The sequence below is a fragment of the Ziziphus jujuba genome, chromosome 12 (genome assembly GCF_031755915.1).
Source record: "Ziziphus jujuba cultivar Dongzao chromosome 12, ASM3175591v1".
NCBI classification, from domain to species: Eukaryota; Viridiplantae; Streptophyta; class Magnoliopsida; order Rosales; family Rhamnaceae; genus Ziziphus; species Ziziphus jujuba.
Genome location: NC_083390.1, coordinates 11,413,174 through 11,434,166, shown reverse-complemented (window position 1 = coordinate 11,434,166; position 20,993 = coordinate 11,413,174). Strand labels below are relative to the sequence as shown.

Below are 20,993 nucleotides of genomic sequence, written 5' to 3'. Positions count from 1 at the left end.
TTTATTTTTGGACGCCATCTATAAATATTTATTTGAAAGAATACTGGGGCAGCAACAAAGATAAATTTTTAATGCTACTTCTAAAATTTTAATTGTGATCATATTTTTATTTTTTTCTTTTTCCTCTTAAACAAATAAATAAATTTTATATTTTGCTGCATAAAAAAAGAAAAAAAGAAAAAAAAAGAGGCTACAGACAAGCCCATTACTATACATGGGCCAATCCCAAGCCCCAACTCACAAAAAATAGAATAAAATGGCAAAAATAAAAATAAAAAATGAAGCGAAAATAACCTTGAATATCGGTGGTTTGACGCCCAATTGAGGTCGTCAAGGGGGCCAAAATTTCGGGGGAAAGAAAATGTGGAGTTGCAATTCAGTGTTGAACGTCTTCCTTTGTCTTTGTTTCGCATTTGTTGCTGTTGGCGCGTCGTCTGGTGAACCCCAACTTGGATCTGCTCGTGTTGTTTTTCAGGTTTTCATTTTCATTTTCAATTTTTTTTTTTTTTTTTTTTGGGGTTTGGAAATTTTTAATGATTAAAATGCCATTTGGGTCTGCCATTGATGAAATTTTGAATGTCTGCATTTTACGCTTTTAGACCGAATATGGGGATATCGAGTTTGGGTTCTATCCCACTGTTGCACCCAAAACCGTTGACCACATTTTCAAGCTTGTTCGTCTCGGCTGCTACAACACTAATCATTTTTTTCGGGTAAAAAAAAAAAAAAAAAAAAAATTTAAGATTTTGGTAAAACATTTAGTTTTTCGAATCTGGGTTTTGTAGATGCAAAGATAACATATTGAATTTTGGGCAGATTGATAAGGGGTTTGTAGCTCAAGTGGCAGATGTGGTTGGTGGAAGATCTGCTCCTATGAATGAAGAACAAAGAATAGAAGCAGAGAAGACTGTGGTTGGTGAATTTAGCAAAGTTAAGCATGTTAGAGGTATTCTTTCTATGGGCAGGTAATTAAAGTGTCTTTCTCCAAACTCGAATTTAACAAAGTTAAGCTTGTTAGAGGTATTCTTTTTATGGGCACGTAATTGAAGTGTCTTTCTCCAAACTCATTTACTTGGTTCTTTAATTAAACTTCGAGGTTTGAGAGCAATTCTGTGGACAAGTTTTTAGCTTTTAAATATGCGCCCATATCATACTTGCAATAATTCATTCAGTGAGTTGATGGATAGGTATTTGAGTTGGTGTGCTTTAAATTCTGTGTGCAAATTCCAAATACAAGTTGAATTTGGAAATATGCCAAAGCATTATGTTGCTGTGTATGAACAAAATGGGAAGTTGCATCCTGTTCTCATTTTTGGTATAATGCAAGAGAATCACAGTTTTGTTTAGGATATTCTCTGGGCATCTGATGCTCTGACTTCGTCATGTAGTGAATCCTCTTAACTCATGGTTTGATTAATAGCTCTTATGTATTTGCTTTTGAGTAGATATTCTGATCCGGACAGTGGATCGTCCTCGTTTTCAATGCTTCTTGGAGATGCCCCTCATCTTGATGGTGAGGTATGCAGATTATAACATTGACTAGATATTATATAATTGCTTAAACATTTGATGTAATTGATAACAACTAAATGTCGTTTTTCTCCAGTATGCAATATTTGGAAAAGTTACTAAAGGTGATGACACATTGAAAAAACTTGAGCAACTTCCTACTCGTCGTGAGGGGATCTTTGTGATGGTATGTTCCTATCATTTTTTTTTTTTTTTCTTTTTTTCCTTCGATAGAGTTAGTTGAATCCTGTAAAATTTTGCAACTTAATGTTGTTGTTTTATATTATGTATACAGAGCAGCTGATTATTTCTTTTGTACTGCCACTTATGCTTTCAGTTGTCGTTGTTTTGGAACTCAACAACTATGTTAAACATAATGCAATATATTATTATATGCTAACCATACTCTTACTTTCGAATGGTTATTCCTCTTCATTTCCCAGCCCAAGGACCGCATCACAATTCTGTCATCATACTATTACGGTGAGCTACATCACACTTTCAGATCCTTTTAAAAAAAAAAAATAAATAAATAAATAAATAAATTTTGGGGGTTTTCTTTTCTTTTTTCCTTTAAAGATCTCTTATCATCTAATGTGTATACATGAGCTACACTCTTTGCCATAAGAACATTTATATTTTACGGAAAGAGAGCATTTTCTTTTGCCATGTTCCATGGAATTTTAATGAAGCTTTAGGAAGAGAGAAATATATATATATATATATATATATTTTCGGGGGTGTGGAGAACTTGGTTAAATTCAAAGGTTCTGCAATTGTATAAACCCTAGAGTTTGAAGTTTCTCTTTGGTTGCTTTATAATCTTCTGCAACTCATGTTATAACCCTGGCACCATACAAAGTTTCTTGAGTTTCTTTATGGATACTGGATATATTAGTCATTGCACATCTTGCATAGAGCGGTGTAAGTGATATCTACATAAAAGCTATATTTGTGAATCCCAAATTTAGACTATATGGCCATGATGCTATCATTTAACTATCCTAGTTTCCTAGGTGTGTTTCATGGAGAAGATGTTTTTATATTGATGCTTTTCTTAGATTGACCCTACACAATTCTTTGGCAATATGCCATTTGGATTTCTTGTACCCGGCTTCTTCTTATGGGGCTATATACCTTCGGGTTAGTAGAGAGTTCACACTAAGGGTTTGTTTGGTAATGCTTTTTTATTTATTTATTTTTTATAATGGACTTATATTTCTTTGAGTTTTTTATATTTAGCAGTAGTCAAATAGCACCTCATGAAGAAGCAGTTGGGTGCTTTGTTAAAAATCATAAAAAGTACTTTTTAAACTAAATTGGGAAAATTTTTGAAGCATTTAATCTTATTATTAAAACATAAAGCACTTTTTGTTTTGAAAAAGCACCTATCTCGGGTTTTTTCTAAACACTCTCAAACTGTTTTATTATTTATTTATTTATTTTTCCAATAAAAAAATTGCTTCTTTTTTGTCAAACACATTATCAAATGCATTTTCTCTCTTAAAACAGCTTTTGATGGTAAAAGAAAGTATTACCGACTATGCACTAATAAGGATTTTGGCAATTGGGTGTACTGGGGCTATTGTTTTAGAAACAGAGCCATCACTTCTTACCTTCTATTATTTGAATTTCTCATTGTTTTCACTTGTGAAAGTTATGACATTTAGACAAGAGTTCAAACCGTGTATTCATCTCTGTTCTTTAATTGCGAGTTTCTTGTCGATTTATATATGCCAAATCAAAGCGAAAACTAGTTGGGACTTCTACATCAGTTCTAGCAAATCTAATTTTCTTGCCATAATTCTGGTTTCGGTTTTGCTTTTAGATACCGAGATGGAAAGTTGTGAACACGATAGGTCAAGTTTGAAACGGAGGCTTGCTGCATCTTTCGTTGAAATTGAAAGACAGGTAGCGAAGAGTATCAATTTAACTTTTGCTTGAATTGTTTCAATGTCAAGATGTACTAATCCTGTGTCGGTTTACAGAGGATGAAATGCTTCCCCTGATAAAAGCAAGAATGAACCAGATCAGCTTGAAAAAATGTTTGTGGCTGCTCTCAACTTACTTGTCTGTTTATGTTGTTCATAGTTATCGGACAAAACTCAACAAAAACCGGTTGTGGCCGGCAAAGAATGGACAATTTTTTACCCAGAACAGAAACAAGGAATATTTTTGATTGCAGTGGTAAGCATGGCAACAAAGTACATGAAGAGCTAAAATGGCTTATCCCTCATAAATGCTATTTTGAATTATTCGTTTACTGTGTATGAATATCTAGACCAAAGCATGTTCTAAATGAAGCTTGGATAATGGACTAACCGCTGATTGAGACCTAACCCCTTACTCCATGCTGGTTCTTACTGGAAACTGCATATGGCCGTTGTTGGTTGCTGAAAGATAGCTGATAGCGATAAGTTGAAACTCAAAACCGTCCATAGGACCCTTAAAATCCATTTTTATTTTGTTGTCTAATCCGAAGGGTGGTGCCAAATCTATTACCGACATTTTAGATATTAATTGATGTGGGAGTACGAAAATGGTTGGCAAATTAATTAAAGGGATAATTGCAGTTTGGAGTTGCATTTTAGGTCCTTAAGTTTAAAAAGTTGTAATTTAAGCCGTTGAGTTTTTATTTTTTTCATTTTTCAAAAAAATAAAGTTTGTATTTGTTGCTTTTTTGTCCAATCATATATATATGTATATATATATATATATTGTTAACTTCTGTATACGGTTTTGAGGATGCTAAATGTAAACATTTTAAATCAAATGGTGTAAATTGCAACAAATTAAAATTAGATGGACTAAATTGCAACAAATTAGATCAAATTGTATTTAGTATTAGTTGGCAGTTGGGAGTCACATTGGATGGAGCTGCTAGCTACCATTGGTCAAAGTATCCAATTGGGATAAAATGTAACAAACAAATTGAAATTTGAATTCTTAAATCAACCATCTAAACTTGAATGCTGTAAGTGGAATTTTTTCAAATTAGATGATATTAAATTGCAATTAACCTTTAATGTCACCTTAATAATAAATGAGCGAAACCCTAAGCGAGTTAAGAGTAATGTAATAGCATTACTTTTAGTTACCGATTGCTGTAGCAATGGTTTGTCAATATATTAATGCTTGAAAAAGTAATATAAACTAAATAAGGGTTAATGAATCCTTAGATTAATAAGAAAGACTTACAAGAAAGTTAATTTTTCTTTTTTTGGTCACATCACTTACCATATTAGCTTCGACTATGGTATCATTGATAAAATAATATCGTATGAGAGTGTAAAAGTTGGTAAGAGTATGGTGTTCCTAGTATCATTGTTATTAAAATGAGTGAATTTAAACTACCATTCCAATTCTATAACCGTTTCCACACTTCTCACCAATAAAATGAGTCATTCTTGGTATTGATCTTGAAAAATATTCAAACGTTAAAAATCTGAACTAATTGGAACTTATTATTGGTATATTTATAATAGCAACAATGCTATGAGTACAACATGTTATTATTTTGTTGATTTGTATAACGAGTTTCCCATATCTTTTTAAAGGTAGATTTATTATTTAAAAGAAAAAAGAAAAAAAGAAGAAAAGAAATGAAAAAAAAAGGGTACACTTATTCATAATAAATTTTTTATTAGATTGATTTGATAAATATTAAATTAATGGGTTAATTGTTGATTGGTACCTTAAAATTTCAGAGGTATGCGAATTGAATTCTAAAGTTTGGAATTGCTTAAATTAAATTTTGAAATTTCAAATTTGTTGCAAATAAATCTAATTCACAAACGGTGTTAATTTTATTGTCAGATGTCGTTATGTTGATGTCATAATTCGTTTTTCAGCAAAAAAATTAATTTAAAAAAATAAATTTCTTACTATTCTATTTCATATTTATGGTTTTTTATTTAAAAAATTGTATCAAATTCTATTTTGTTTAAACTAAAACTCCAAAGAAATTAAATATTTTTGAAACTAAAATTAGACAAAAAAAATTTAAAATAAAATTGGAATTTTGGTCTCATAAAAATATTTTTATTAAATCAAAATTAAATAAAATTATTTTAGTGGACCAAAATTTAATAATAATTTTTTATGTCCACACCACTAAAAAGTAAGTCGAAATAAAAAAAAATAAAAAAAAGATAAAAAATAAAACTAAATTTTAATTTTTTATGATTTTTATTTTGGTCTGAAAAAAAAAGACAGTAGATTTACCTACACTCACATGTAAATTATTAAACTCTATAAAGAATGAACAATTATAGAAAAATTAAAAATAAAATGAACCACTTTTGTTTAAAAAGATAGGTATCTAAAAATAATAAAAATAGTTATAAGACCAAATAAAAAAAAATAATATCAATGATAATATATTTATTTTAATTTTTTATATTATACCAAAATAAGAGACGCATAAAAAATAACATTTATTTTTGTTTTTATTTTTATTTTTGTCTAATTTTTATTTTTTTATGGTTTGGTTGTAAAAAAAATTATTATGAATTTTCAGTTTGGAATTGTTTTATTTAATTTTTGATCTAATAAAAATACTTTTACTAGAACTAAAATTCCAATTTTAGTTTTTTTTTGTCTAATTTTAAAAATTTTGGTCTAATTTTTTGATGGTTTAGGCATAAAAAAATACTATTAATTTGTGGTCTAGTAAAATTATCTTATTTAATTTTTGGTCCGATAAAAAAATTTTTATTAGATCAAAAATTCCAATTTTACTTTTATTTTTTTTTGTTCTAATTTTGGTTCAACATTTTTTAATTTCTTTGGAATTTTAATTTAAATATAATAGAATTGGATATAATTTTTTAAATAAAAAAATAAATATACAATGAAAAAATAAGAAATTTATTTTTTTTTTTTTGAAAAAAACATGTTTTTATTTTTTTGCTAAAAATAAATTATAATATCAGCATAACTTCAACGTATTGATGTCATCTAAAGAAATATTAACATCTTTAGTCAATTGGATTGATTTGCAATAAATTTGAAACTTTAGAATTTAATTCAAGCAATGCCAAACTTCAAAAGTTGATTTGCATAATCTTAAAACACTATGTTACTAATTAGCAGTTACCCCTAAATCAATTAGATAAATAATATTTGTAAATATTAATGTTTTATCACCAATGGATCGTACATACTAACAATGTAATAAACCACTATTAAGCATCATTTTCCCATATTAGATTTTTATATTTAAAAAATTAATAAAATATTAGATACATCCAATCTATATTTGCTAAGTTAATATGAAATTTATACTGGTGATAATTACTAATGGTAACAAATAATAAAATTCGCCTAATTATAACAATTGAATTTGCTTGGGTTTATTTCATTAGACTGAGCATATCTTTTAAAACTAAATTTAAAAGGGTTAAACTAACATGTTTCTAATATAATATTATTTGGTTGAACGAATAATAATAGACTGATTGCATTAATCCATATCAAATTTATATTAATCTTTCAACTAATAAAACAATTACATGTCATCTTGAGTCCTTCTGCCACATTGCTTGGTAAAAATTTGGTGCCTATAACATTACTATATTTGTAATATTTTGAGACAGTTAAAAAAATGGGGTGGGCATTGCAAGGACTAAAAAAGATATGTTTTCACCCGTTTCTCTTACCTATAGAGCCAAACTAAAGGCACAAAAATATAAGGGTAAATTGTCTTTTAGTACTTTTGATTTGTAAGATTTTGTGATTTAAGTTTTCAACTTTCAAAAAAGTGATTTAAGTTCTCAATTTTTAAGTTTGTTATATAAATTAGTCTAATCTTCAGTTTTGACTAAACAAATTGATATCACTTTTGTCTATAAACTTATAGTAGAGTTTATAAAGAAAAAGATTGGGATGTTGATTAATGAGAAGAATATAGAATTGTTACCAATTTGTTTTCCCAAAGTTGAGAATGGACCTGTTGATACAAAGTTAAAATATTTAAGATCATAAATTGCTGTATTTTGAAAGTTAAATGCCTTAATTGCAAAGTTTTATATGTGAACGGTAATAAAATGCAATTAATCCTAATATGAGTATTTAATCTATGAAGGTGAAAGCTGAGAAGCATGCAGCTGAAAATCAAAGCAGTAGTAAAAGTCAGTCGACAGCGAACTTATTAAAACTTACCTCTTCCTAAGGGAATTACGTCAACATGGGAATCATATTCACATGCATTAGTAGGGTAAAGCAATCATTTTCATTTTTTTTTTTTTTTTTTAAGTGGGTGGGGAGGGGAAGAAGAAGAAGGTGCACTGACTCTTTGTGTCAAATTCAATGCAATCTCTAACATGTGCTTCTGCAATTTCAGTTTCAAAAGACATAACATGTGGTGCCATGCTAGGATTTTCTTGCGTTTTCTCAGGAAAATTTTACATACCTAACATTTTCTTTTGTCTCGCTTATTACCAAATGTTATGGAACAAGGAGCACATGATGGTTTTATTTTTTAGGAATTTTGGGTTTTATTTTTTTTTGTTTTTTTCAAATCAAAATCAAAATGGTGAGCCCCATATTATCAATGTGCAGTGTTAGGCTGACTTTTGAGGGTGCTGCAATCTTAGGATGCTTTCACTTGAAAGACTTGTCTTTAACTAAGAGAAGAGGGACAGGCTCACATGGCTAAATAGCCAACACAGTTACACCAACAATTTTTTTTTATTTTTTTTTGAGTTGGGTCAAATTTTAACCACATAATGTTGTTTTGCGCTTTTGCTACATGGAATTGTTGCCCTTGTTGGCTGTATTCTAACAATTGACTGGAGAAAACATATGGAAACAAACAAACGTTTCTCTATTCATGGTGGTCCTTATCGATCCAATATTCATCCGTTATTTCTTGACCATGTTACCTCAAAATGAATGGCACCGAAAAAGTGAAATTTAAGTTTTAGAGGGTATCATTTTCCAATAGTTAAATCTATAACAATGCTTTAAAGTTCAATATATATATATATATATATTATATCAGTTGGATAACCTCTATCATGTTTCTTAAAAATATATGTTTTTTTAAGTATTATAGCACCTTGATATTTTTAATTTTCACATTCTTGTCGTTTAAACTTTCAATTTTGAAAATTTGTGTTTTAAGCTTTTGATTTACAATTTATTGGAAATTGAACCATATTTAATTTTTGACTCCATTTCACATATAGGTCATGTGATTAATAATAAAATGTATTAAATTTCAAACTAAAAGATATTAAAGTGTAAAATTATAAAATTATAAAGCATTTAGATGCATTTAACCCAATGCATCTTAATATCTTATAGTTTTTTAAATTTTATACTTTAATGCTTGTATTTTTTAAAAAATAGCACTTTGATGCTTAAATGGATTGGCTACTAGTACTCCGAAGTTAAACAAAACATGATTCAATTTGCAATAAATTATAAATTAATATTTAAAATTGTAAAACCCCAAAATTGATGGTACTAAAATTCATTAATCCCTATTTGTAATATTAGAATGGATAGCTACATTTAGCTCTTTCAAATTGTACTGCACTTTGTATTTTGTCTCCAAAATTATAAAAGTTCTCATATGTTTCTTTTGATCTGTTAGTTAAATTTAATCATGTATTTCAACAGTAATTTTGACGAAACTAATTATACAGAATTTATGTAATTTTGTTTATAAATTATTTTTATTCAATTTTACTTTACCTTTTGAGCCCTTGTACGATTACTTTTGTCAAATTTATAGAAAAAAGTTATATGATCACAGTATGTGAATAGACAAATAACAGCTCATAAGCAATAGGAGAAGCGTGGTACTTTGGGAACAGAGTACAAAATATAGCTCAAGGCCCAAAGGGTACAATGTATTTATCCAATATAAAAATTAGTGTCCCTCATACTACAAAACAAAATCATGGTAATGTAAACTGTAAACTGCATTTTGTTACTTTTTAAAAGCATAACCTCAAGATTTAAAAAAAAAGAAAAAAAAAGAAAAAAGAAAATCCAAAATATATGCCGGCATTCATGAGATACTGCCTCCATTTTCCCATATATAGATTCTTTTACCCAGTTTTTTACCCTTCCAATTATAATCTTTTACAAATTTAACCAGTTCGTTTACTTTATTATTATTATTATTTAAAACTTTTTAACTTTTCTACCTACATATAATTTATCCTAGAGTTGAAAAAACAGAACAGACAATTTTCTGAAGCAAACTTTATTGGTACAACACCAGACGTTTATAGCTTGTATTTCAAATTCATAGAACCATTCTCTGTTTCCCCAACACAAATATTTATGAGAGAATGCAATACCTAAGGAAAGGACAACGTTATTGTGGCGGCGGTTTTGTCGGCTGTGAGAAGCACGTCAATTGGGCAAAATTGCCAATCCCCATTTTCTTCAATTATTATTGCCTCTTTCCACCACACAAATTGTATGTTCCTTGCATTTTTCATGTGATTGCCTTTTTTATTATTATTGTTTTTTTTTTTTTTTGGGTACATGAGTCAAACTTCTAAAAGTTTTAGATACAGACTGGGGCTATATGTTTAGGTTATATAATTGCATTGAATTTGGCTGTCTAAACTCTAATGGAGCTATGGAAAAACCAAGTTCTTATTAGATGGAACTTTGATAATCTGGTTGGTCGGAATATTTGTTTTTCGTAATATAATGAAACTGGTTGGGATTTGGCATGAACATCTGGGTCGCTCTCAAATTGGGCTCGGGTTCAAGTATTTGTCTTATGTTAGATTTGGATAATGCAAAGCCCAATCTAACAATTTAGAATGTTTTTTTTATTTATTTTTTTGGATATAAAAAACTACAAATTAGTAAGTTTACATAAGGTCTAACTCGTTTGCTCGTGCCAAACGTGGAGGGGAAATTGCTTGGAAAAGTGAAAAATTTTAGTCTTTGAGTAATTTGTTTGGAAGAGGAAAAGATGTGGATGTCTGTGGAGTCCGCTCTCCAATATTGGACAAAGTTGGGTGGAATGTGTTTTAGGGAAAAGAAAAAAGAAAAAAGAAAAAAGAAAAAGGAAAAGGTGTTATTCATTCTATGAGGAACTAGTTTAATTTATTATTCCAACAACAATTTTACCTTTTCTTTAAATGCACATAACTTTCTTTTCATTTTAGTGTTTCATCCCTCTTTCTTGTTAATGAATTTATTCTTTCTTAAAAAAAAAAAAAAAAAACTGGTTTCTCTAGACTGAAGGAAAAAGAAGAAACTAATACTAATAATAATTATAATAATAATAAATGACAAAAATAAATAAAACTAGTTTAAAGGTTAGTACTTTAATAAAGTAAGAATAATAACACAACCAATGCCTTGCTAATTAATAGGTTGGCCTCCTTTATGATGAAACTTAGTGTAAATAGATGTGGTAAATGTTAAGACTACCAGGTATCATTGTAAAGTAGATAGGAAGTTTCAATATATAGAGCTGGAGATCTATTACTTCTTCAATATGGGATAAATCCCACTTATATTTCTAATATTCATGTGGATACGTAACTTCCAATTACTACCAAATAGAAGGAAAAAAAAAATGAGAAAGAAAGAAAAACTTTTGAAATTAATTTTTAGAAAAATAATTTCGAGAAACAGTCTCTCAAACTTTTCTATGAAACAATGAGAGCCTAAAAAGTTAAAGCAAATGCATGGAGAATAATAAACATGTGTATGTATTAATGTCAGTGATATGTTTCCGATGTCTTAATTTCATAGATCCAAATTAAACCGGACGTACCAACATAAGTAAACTATCAAACCAACCTTTATACAACAAAAAAAGAAAAAAAAAAGAAAAAGAAAAATAGAAAAAAAAAAGAGAGGAAATATATTAAAAAGAAAAAAAGAAAAACGAACAATTTCTATGACCTATGTATGCTTATGATGTTACGGTTAGGTATGTCCTCAAACATTTAACGTCAGATAAAAATGAGATCAATATGTCGATGAAGTGAAGGTTTTTATTCTTATTTTTTATATTTTTATTTTTTAATTTATAATTTTTTTATAATTTTTATTATTTATTTATTAATTTTCCTACTAGATATAGATGAAAAAGAGGGGGAAAAAAAAAGTTTTATGTGGTTCAGTTAATCTCATCCACAATACAATATTGCATTTGAATAATAATAAGAAAAAATATATCAGTTTATATCCTCTTATGAAGAAAATATGATAAAAGCAAAAAAAAATGATAAAATTAAGAATAAATGTAAATTCAACGTTTAATTACTTTGACAAATTAATCTTATTAATCAACTCTTTTGACACAACGTCTTGTGGGGATACCTCAAATGATAATCTAAGAATGAATTTTCTCATCTCCAATATTAAAAAGAAAAGAAAAAAAAAAGAACTCTTTTAACCCATCAAAATAACTCTTTTAGTCGACTCTTAATCACGTGTCTTAAGCATATATACGTGACATTTTTTTTGTCACCGTAGAAAGTGCTAATATTATATTAATTAAAGGAAAACAATATGTCAAAACGATATTATAGTACAGCCAAATATAGTGTCAAATTCCGTACAAAAAACTTATGAGTTGCAAAGAGAGTTGTACCATGTTTTCGTAGCCATGGGAGCAAAACTTTTATGGCCAAAACTAATTGCTGTAGGTAATTATCATAGGCAAATGTGATTTTCAATTAGTAAGAAATTTACGTCATATATGGCTAAAGTGTTCATAGTTTTTTTTTTTTTTTTAATAATAAAAAATAAGTTCATGCCAGAAGTCTTTTTATTTTATTTTATTTTTCTGTAGGGATGGAAATTTAATGAATTTGGAGTTTCAACTCTTCAATCTTTTTTTTTCTTTTGGATTCATAACTTTTAAATAGTTTGAAACTGAAAATTAAAGACTTTTTGGCTATTGAAATGATCATTTTAAACTTCAAATAGAATTAATTATAAACAATATGACAAAATCTATAAGAACCAATTTTTCTTTTTGTGTTTTAAACAGCCATTTTATTCAATGTACGGTTGTGTTTGTTTCGTTTTGTTTTCGTTTTTCTTTTTAAAGAATAAATATATAGTTTTGTTAAGGGGATAATGTTTAATATATGTGCTTTTTAATTATTTTTTAATAATCAAGATGGAGGCTTTGAACTCTGGAGTTTGCCATAAAAATTTAGTGGTTTTGCCACTACATACAATGCATATGCTTCGTTCCATATCAATCGAGATGTTGGATTTACTATAATTGATTGTGTCAATAAAGAAAATGACTATGGAAAAAAAGAACATAATAATATAGAGCGGTAATGCTCAACTGATTAATATATAGAGCAATATTACAGGTATCAAATTTTTTCATTAAAATTTTGATAACCAATTATGTGGCAGTTTGTTAATAGTGTTAAATTAATTTTATTTTATATTTATGAGAAGATAAACCATTTAAAAGATACTAAATTATGGATATCAAAACTTTGTTAAAAAAATTTGGTCACTATATTTATTCTAAATATAAGAGGAATAGAAATTTAGAGTTATAATATATGCTTGACACAAAGATTCAAAATTTGTACATAAAAGATGCAAAAATATGAACAACCAGAGTTTATAATAAGATGCAAAAATCTTTTTTTTTTTTTTTTTCTTGATCGGCTCTTTAAACCTCGGTAAAATTAACTTTTTTTAATATTCTCGATAAATTCAATTTAGAACAATGAAAAATAAAGAAATTATAAAACTAGAAAACTAGAAAAAATAAAATCAAAAGCTAGTGAAGTGAATATATTTATATAGTCACAAATCTACGAGACATAAAGGTTATACTATAAAGAGCTATGATCTATTATGATCTATCTCTCCAAAAAAAAAAAAAAAAAGAAAAAAAGAAAAAAAGAGCTATAATTTATATATCCTAAGAAAAAAATTTATAGTCAAAATTGAAAATTAGTCTCTAATTGCCTTGTTATCAATCTCAAAATATGTAAGTCCATGATTTAGGCATGAAATTAAGCCCGGGATTTAGGCACTATAATGTAGAAAGTCAACAATATAAAAAAGGCAAATATCAAATATTTGCAAACTTTCCACAATTTATTTAATAGATCTTTTTAAACTTTTTTTGGTCAAAGAATATCTGTAAAAATGGAGAAATATTAATTTCAACATGCTTTTTTATAGTGTTATAATGTGTACAAGAAAGATATATATTGAGTTAAAAAGGTTAAAGCATTAACAATGGAAATGACCAAGATTAGCTAGGAAAAGTTTTCTTTATGTCTACGGGTGTCTAAGGTTGAAATATATTAAGATCAAATGATGAGTTATTGTTTGACTTAACTAAATCCCAGCTCATCTCCATTGCGAAAGCTTTCTAGTCTCAAATTAATACCATTTTTTTTTTTTACAAAATAAAGAAAAATAAGCCTTTTTTCCTTATTTTTATTTTTATTTTTTTAATTACTAAGTTATTAGGATTCTAATTTAGAATTACTGTATGTGAGAAAACAATGACTTTAAATTTTGGTTTTGTTGCGTGAATTGTCTGGCTAAATATTTTGGTTACTAATTTATTTAAAATGGTTCTCAGTATGTTCCTCATGGATTTGAATTTTGGTTTTGTAGTTGGAATTTTGTGGCTATATATTATGGTTAGTAGTAGTAACCATAATGTCACTGATATTTCTTTCAAAAGATACCAACTGGTTACAGTACCACAAAATTTTATATCTCTTGACTAATATTTCAATTGATTTGAAAATGGTTTCAAATATGTTTCTCGTGGATTTGATTTCTAATCCTAGTTGTTAAGCATTAGAAGTTTAATTACTGTGCTAAGGTGATCATCATCTTGTTCTTGTATGGTGAAATTTCACACTTTAAGCTGGCTATTAGAGAATCTATATTGAAAAAGGACAATACAAGAATAGTTTTGGCGCAATTAAGGATTTCCATTAGCCATGCATGCTATTCTTGTTGTCAAATATGACCATGAATATTTTAGATCTTATTGACCAAATATGAGTTTTTCTATATATATATATATATATATATACATATATATACACGTAATTTCTTTGTAGGTGATGAATAATATTCATACTTGAATCCGATATCACTTATATTAAATTTGGTGAATTCAATGACCTAATTATGAAAAATTTTGCTGAGATATATACAGCTCAGGACATAAACGTGGCCCCCTCGGATCAAAGATGAACAAAAACAACATAAAGATATGGTTTTTACTATGAGCTATTTTGGTGGTACCTTGTGGATTGCTTTTTCTTTATTAGTAGTTTCTCCATTGATAAGTTGCTTTGGCAGGTACTCAACATTTTTTTCTTCAATCATTACAATAATTTCTATTCTAAAAGGGAAAAGGCACGTTTCAAATTAACAATCTTATAGATTTGAGTGTAAGGGGTACATTAGCTGAACTAATCTGTACAAACTTAGCTTAAAGACATTTCTGGGTAAGAAGTTTGACAAGATGCTTGCTACTTTTGAGATTGTGCAAATGAATATTTATAGTCATGATCATATTAGGAAGATTTGGTAGTTTTAAAATAAGATCTTCATTTATTAGTCATTAGATTACATAAAGGGTTAAGATTTAAAATTCAAAATAATTAAGTTTGGATTTATTCACACACTAAAACCAATTTAGGAAAGATGAATCTTATTACAAATTGGTAATTAATAAACATAATTTTAAATCTCAATTCTTAATATAATCCACTGATTGAAAAAAAAAATCTTGACTTTAATACTAATATTAAAGATTTGATTTAAATTATCGGGTGTGTATATATATATGCCGTGGATAAATTGACCTACCTAAGAACTTCCTATGCTCGGCTAGGTAATTTTTAAATTGATAACTGATCCATGAGGGAGGATAGCTCTAAATTAAGAGTTAGCTTACCGACATTAGGCTGGAAGAATACTTTATAATTGAATGCTTTAGAATGGAGGTATTACATGATATCCATCACCTTTTGAGAGGTGGTTACTCATATGACATCACTACATGTATTTAGAAGCTCCTAACTTAATAGGCACATATGGTATATTTTGGGAAAATGCCTTTGTCACCATTAATGATGTGGCATGATATGATCTACTGTGGTTATGTATTCCAAAATACGAACTGCTTAAATCAAGTTAACTCTAGTTGCTCTTAAGGGACTATAAGATCTACATGATTTTTGTAATTTGACAGCCGTAAATGGTTATTTTTTAGAGTTTCTCTTTATAATTTTTTTTTTTTTGATTTGATAAGGGATTTATAAAGAATGAAATGATTGTGAAGGAACAACATTCATAACATATTTTGATATCCATATCTTCTAGGTTAAGTTGGGAAATAGTTTATAAAAGATCAGTTATGTGTCTATTTATATGAAGTCCAAACAAACACAAAAATCCTAAAAAAAGCAATGAATTATATATGGATTCATATAAACCCTAAATGATTATTTAAATATTAGCTTTTGAAACAATTTAAAAGCTAATAGAAGAGTTCCTGATGGCATTCTATAACGACAATGATATTTATTCATTCCTATATACATACACAATGAGCCAGCTCCTATCTTGATCTACTTTATTAGTTCCATGGTTTGTTTCAGGAGCTTAGAGATGCAAAGTGAACCTCGTTACTTTTGGATTCAATGAATATTTTTTAAATCTTGTCATGACCTTGAAAATTATTATATATTATTAGTGAATTTGATATTTTAAAAGTCAAAGCTTTTATGGCTGAGATAGAATTCTATCAAGTCCATGTAAGAAAGAATTCCGATGTTTTAAAAATTAAATTCTTGGTTCAATACATATTTTCCTTTTTTTTCTTTTTCTTTTCTTGTTTTTTTTTTCCCGAAGAATGTGTTCAATCTAGATTTGTATTTTTAAACTAATAGAATTTATCATATTAGGACCGTTGTAATAGAAATTAAATTATTGAAACTTCCTTGCATTGTTTGAAGGGTTGAGATTTGAAAAACACAATATTTTAATAGCCAATTTGATTGAAAGGTACATGAAATAGTGAATCTAGTTTGATCATGTATACAACTAAGCTTATAACCCACTATATATAACTTTGAAAGACTTTGAAGGCCAATAATGAAAGTGACGAGTATTTTACCTTCAACATGTCTTAATGGATTCAAACTATATATTATCAGGGAAAAGAAAGACTTGCCTTCGTCACTTCACCACCACCTTTTAACTTAATTAGTTTTGTCAAATAATGGATTAATCAATAATACCATTTATATCCACACCCATGAAATTGTGGGCTACTAAATTTCCATGAGCTTGTAAAGCCCCAAAGGAAAAATTAATATTAATACATAATTTCTATTACATATTTATACGATGGTAATAATATTGAACTAGAATTAGGTTTACCCATTTAAAATTTTTTTTCCAAAAATTTTTAGAAATTTATTAAAAGTTTACTTTTACATTTATTTATCTTTTTACGGTGTAAGAAAATCTGATTTAAATTTAAATTTATCAAAATTACAATGATAATTTTGAATTTTTTTTTTCAAATAGTTATTTTTTCAAGGGAATGTTTATCTATTCAAATAGCTAATCCTAAGTTTAAAAATTATAGAAAATAAAAACTAAATTTATGGAATATCTCTTCTATAAACATATCCTTAATGCTAAAATAATACTACTGCTTCTATCAAAATGGCTACATCTTTTAAAGCCCAAATATTCAGCATTCGTAAATTGTGAGGTAAAATCACTGAAATTAACTTCTAAATCTTAGGTAGGAGAAAGCTTGGTAAAAAAATTTCCCCTTCCCTTTAGTCAAGAAAAGGGAAATACCTTTTAATGTCGTTTTTTAACACAAATGACAAAAGATTGACCAAGCTCAAATCTATTATTTTATTTTATTTTTTCAAGAAAAAAAAAAATCACATTTTGTGTAAATCTTGTAATCGTACTAATTTTGTTACATTACAATTTTTTTTTTTAAAAAAAATTTTCTTCCACATTTTTCCCAATAAATGATTATAAAAATTAAAATCCCATCTCCAATTTTCCTGCCTTATTCTTCAAAGATTCCAAATATTATCTTTTAATATATATTATAGTGATCTCCGAGATCCAAAAGCTAGATGATTACGTCGACAACCGAACTTCTATACCAGGAATCTCGCCGGAAAAAAAGTTGAGCACAATCCCTATCACGTGCACATATGTAACGCCCAAACTTCAATTTATAATTGTTTATTATTTTTTATTATTATCATATGGAACTCAGATTCTACAGTCTCTGATAGAAAGAGTAAATATATATATATATATGTATGTTATATAATATTTTTTTAATAAATCAGTGGGAGATTCTGTTTGCCAAAAAAAGATAGCTACTATAAACGCCTTCAAAATCCTACATTAATTCTCATATTTAGTAACAAATTAAAAAATGTAAAAAAAAAAAAAAAGTTAATTAATTTAGTAAACAAACCGTGGGCGAGGAATACGGGTTTGAGTTTGACGCAGAGTTTACCGAGATCACACGTGTCATGTCGTGTTGAAAATACAAAGGCATGGGAGGATAGGGGATTATGTCTCTGACCGGTCAATAATGTCATCCTCTACAGTTTAATTTTTATTTTAAATTTTTTTTGCTGCTTTTTTCCCTACTAACAGACAGAGGAACCTATTCACACAACCCCCCCCCCCCCCAAAAAAAAAAAAAAAAAAAAAAACAAAGAAAGAAAAAAGGGACAGAGGAGCCTCATATTTACATAATAATGCAGCCTAGTGAATATTTCCGCCTAAAAAATAATAATAATAATAAACTCATGTTAATAAAGTGGACTGAGATTATCCAAACTAGTTATATGATGTTTAGTCTTTTAAATGAAGTGGTATTATATTAATTGTTGGACATAATTAGTAAGTACATGGAAATAAAATGGAAAATTCTAATCACAACAAAGGATATTTGTACACATAGGTTGTTTTTAAAAATTTTGTTGAGATATCTTGAATATATTTTTAGCCATAAGTAATAACTGAATCCAGAAGTCATTACCATCTATGTTGTCATAAAAAAAACATTGGAAAGTAGAAACTTTCGAATAATAATGAGTGTGATAATATATAAATAACTATATAGATAAACTAATATAACTTAAACAATGACAAATGAATCTTAACAGTTATATTAAAATAATAACATATCAATAGATATCTATAAAGTTGATAAACAAATTAATACTTTTAATATTATAAAAATGCGACTTAAGACCTGTTTTAATTATAAAAAAAACCACATCAGCTTTCTGTTCAACCAGTGATTACAATATCTCAGTATTATTCTTTAATATATATTAGCTACAGTAGAGATGATACTAAATATTTAAAAAGAGTTTTATAATTTTAGATGATTTTGTCATTTGAAATGGACAAATTCAATTCTATACAGTATAGCCAGCATGATATATTGTAAAAATTAATTAACTCATAATTTGTATATTATTTAATTATTGTTTAATTATTATTATATAAATTTATAATAAATAAAAGAAATTAAATAATTAAAATGACAGGAAGTAATAAGATAACATGGGCATGCGTGCTAAGACTGACACAGAGAGGCCCGCGCAGTAGGGTGATACACAAGCACATTTCTCTTAACCCACTTGAAGTCTAACCCCAGTTTGGAGACACCTTTGAGAAAAGACAGCATGGAGTATGACTCTCTATTCCTTTCTCTCTCAAATTCTTATTTTATTTTATTTTATTTATTTATTTATTTATAATACAAGAGGGTCTTAGCCCACTTCTATCTCCCATGCACTTGTCCGCCTCACTCCCAGCAACCATTTTCTCTCCCTCTGCCTTCTTCTTCATCCTTCTCTTATCTCTTTCTCTCTCTCTCTCCCCCATAACTTTTCCTCCAAAAAAACACACTTGGAATTTCTTTTGCTCTATTTCATTTTCTTTCTTCTTTTAAATCCCTTTCTCCTTCATTATCTCTATCTCCCAAACACCCACCCATAAATACCCTCTCTAAGTTCTCTGACAAAAAAACAACTAGAAAACTCCTCCTCATTTGTCTCTACGAAAGGGTTTTGGGTTTTTTTTTTATATATTTTTTTTTATTTTCTCAATTGAAGCTTACCAATCTCTCTGATATATATTTACATATATATATATATATATATATCCCAAAGTGTTGGAATAAACTAATTCTGACAAAAAAAAAAAATCCATATTTGTCCCAAACAATGTCTAGCAGAAGGTCTCGTTCAAGGCAACAATCAGGCAATTCCAGTGCTATTACTGATGACCAGATTACTGATCTAGTTTCTAAGTTACAACAACTTATTCCTGAGATTCGCAATAGGCGTTCTGACAAGGTTAGCCTTCTATAATAGCTACATAGCGAAAACCTTCGTTATTTAATTATTATTTTTATATTATCTTTTATTATTATTATTTTTTTACTCTATATTTTTCTACAACAGAATCATAATTTTTTTGTGGTCTTCATTCGCTTTGGTAGATAAGTCACACTCACAGCCTCATTTATTCTATTGCTATAGATGCAACTTGAGGAGGGTGTGTGGGACTCAAATTGTTCCCTTATTAATAGCATGCATTCTTTCTTTTACATATATACCTCATGTTAAGCTATAGCAAGAGAAAAGATATAACTTTGTCTGAAAACCATCAGTTTTTATTTTTATTTTTATTTTTAATTTTTTTATTATATATATCTAATTTATATATTTGTTATATATATATATATATATTAGTGATATTGATGAATAAAGTAATAAATTCATGTTTTTGGTCATTCAGGTTTCAGCTTCTAAGGTTTTGCAGGAGACTTGCAACTACATAAGAAACTTACACAGAGAGGTTGATGACCTAAGTGATAGATTATCTGAGCTCTTGGCAAATACAGATGCTGATAGTGCTCAAGCAGCAATAATCAGGAGCTTGCTTATGTGATAATTATGGTGCATTTTGATTATTGTCTTCCAATCTCTTTCTCTCTCTATTTTCCTTTTTTTTTTTTTTTTTTTTATTTTTTTTTTTATGTCTAGCTAGGGTTTGGTCTGTAGGCCCAGAGAAAAGGGTTTTGATTTTCCATGGAAGTACTACTTCTTATTCATGGTATATTTATCAATCCCTTTTCCAAAAGACTTTGTAGTAATTAACTCGTTTAAATAAAAAGAGTATCTTTAGAGCTTTCTCATGAATTGATGGATTTTTTTTTTTTAATATAAAGTTTGTATCTATCTTTTTGTCCCTCCAAAAGGAGTAAAGTTTTTAGGTTATCTGCTGACTTCTGATTGCAACACTTTTCTAACGAATTATACAAACTTATGTATTAATTTAATTACTCATAAGTTCTAAGTACACTATATACCATATATATATATATATGTATAACATATATATATAAAAATATATCTTAATCTCTTTTTAAAATATATCTTAAAATTGGACCCACAGAA

General features: G+C 28.0%; 2 protein-coding genes across 4 annotated transcripts; both read left to right on the top strand.

Moving 5' to 3' along the window:
• Positions 1-267: 267 nt before the first annotated feature.
• Positions 268-3,848, top strand: LOC107428986 (peptidyl-prolyl cis-trans isomerase CYP23). 2 transcript variants are annotated; one of them, XM_016039595.4, is made up of 8 exons: positions 271-475; positions 600-713; positions 817-965; positions 1,446-1,518; positions 1,607-1,696; positions 1,953-1,992; positions 3,338-3,420; positions 3,498-3,848. In XM_016039595.4, the coding sequence occupies exons 1-8, from the start codon at positions 362-364 to the stop codon at positions 3,516-3,518; spliced, it is 684 nt and encodes a 227-aa protein (XP_015895081.3). In that variant the 5' UTR covers positions 271-361; the 3' UTR covers positions 3,519-3,848. The 2 variants fall into 2 exon arrangements, with proteins under 2 accessions (XP_048319223.2, XP_015895081.3); XM_048463266.2 differs by lacking the exon at positions 600-713 and having other exon boundaries at positions 268-475.
• Positions 3,849-19,108: 15,260 nt separating this feature from the next.
• LOC107408214 (transcription factor PRE6) lies at positions 19,109-20,735 on the top strand. 2 transcript variants are annotated; one of them, XM_048462937.2, is made up of 3 exons: positions 19,109-19,216; positions 19,766-19,886; positions 20,332-20,735. In XM_048462937.2, exons 1-3 carry the CDS (start codon positions 19,212-19,214, stop codon positions 20,482-20,484), a joined length of 279 nt encoding a protein of 92 aa, XP_048318894.1. In that variant the 5' UTR covers positions 19,109-19,211; the 3' UTR covers positions 20,485-20,735. The 2 variants fall into 2 exon arrangements, with proteins under 2 accessions (XP_048318894.1, XP_015871076.1); XM_016015590.4 differs by lacking the exon at positions 19,109-19,216 and having other exon boundaries at positions 19,279-19,886.
• The last annotated feature ends 258 nt before the right edge of the window (positions 20,736-20,993 follow it).

Excerpts from the sequence above, each read along its gene's own strand:
- LOC107408214 (XM_016015590.4), top strand. The coding sequence starts at position 19,755 with ATGTCTAGCAGAAGGTCTCGTTCAAGGCAACAATCAGGCAATTCCAGT. Across the intron at positions 19,887-20,331 it reads GCAATAGGCGTTCTGACAAG|GTTTCAGCTTCTAAGGTTTT; the intron begins GTTAGCCTTCTA and ends TTGGTCATTCAG.
- LOC107428986 (XM_016039595.4), top strand. The coding sequence starts at position 362 with ATGTGGAGTTGCAATTCAGTGTTGAACGTCTTCCTTTGTCTTTGTTTC. Across the intron at positions 476-599 it reads CTGCTCGTGTTGTTTTTCAG|ACCGAATATGGGGATATCGA; the intron begins GTTTTCATTTTC and ends TTACGCTTTTAG. Across the intron at positions 1,993-3,337 it reads TCTGTCATCATACTATTACG|ATACCGAGATGGAAAGTTGT; the intron begins GTGAGCTACATC and ends TTTTGCTTTTAG.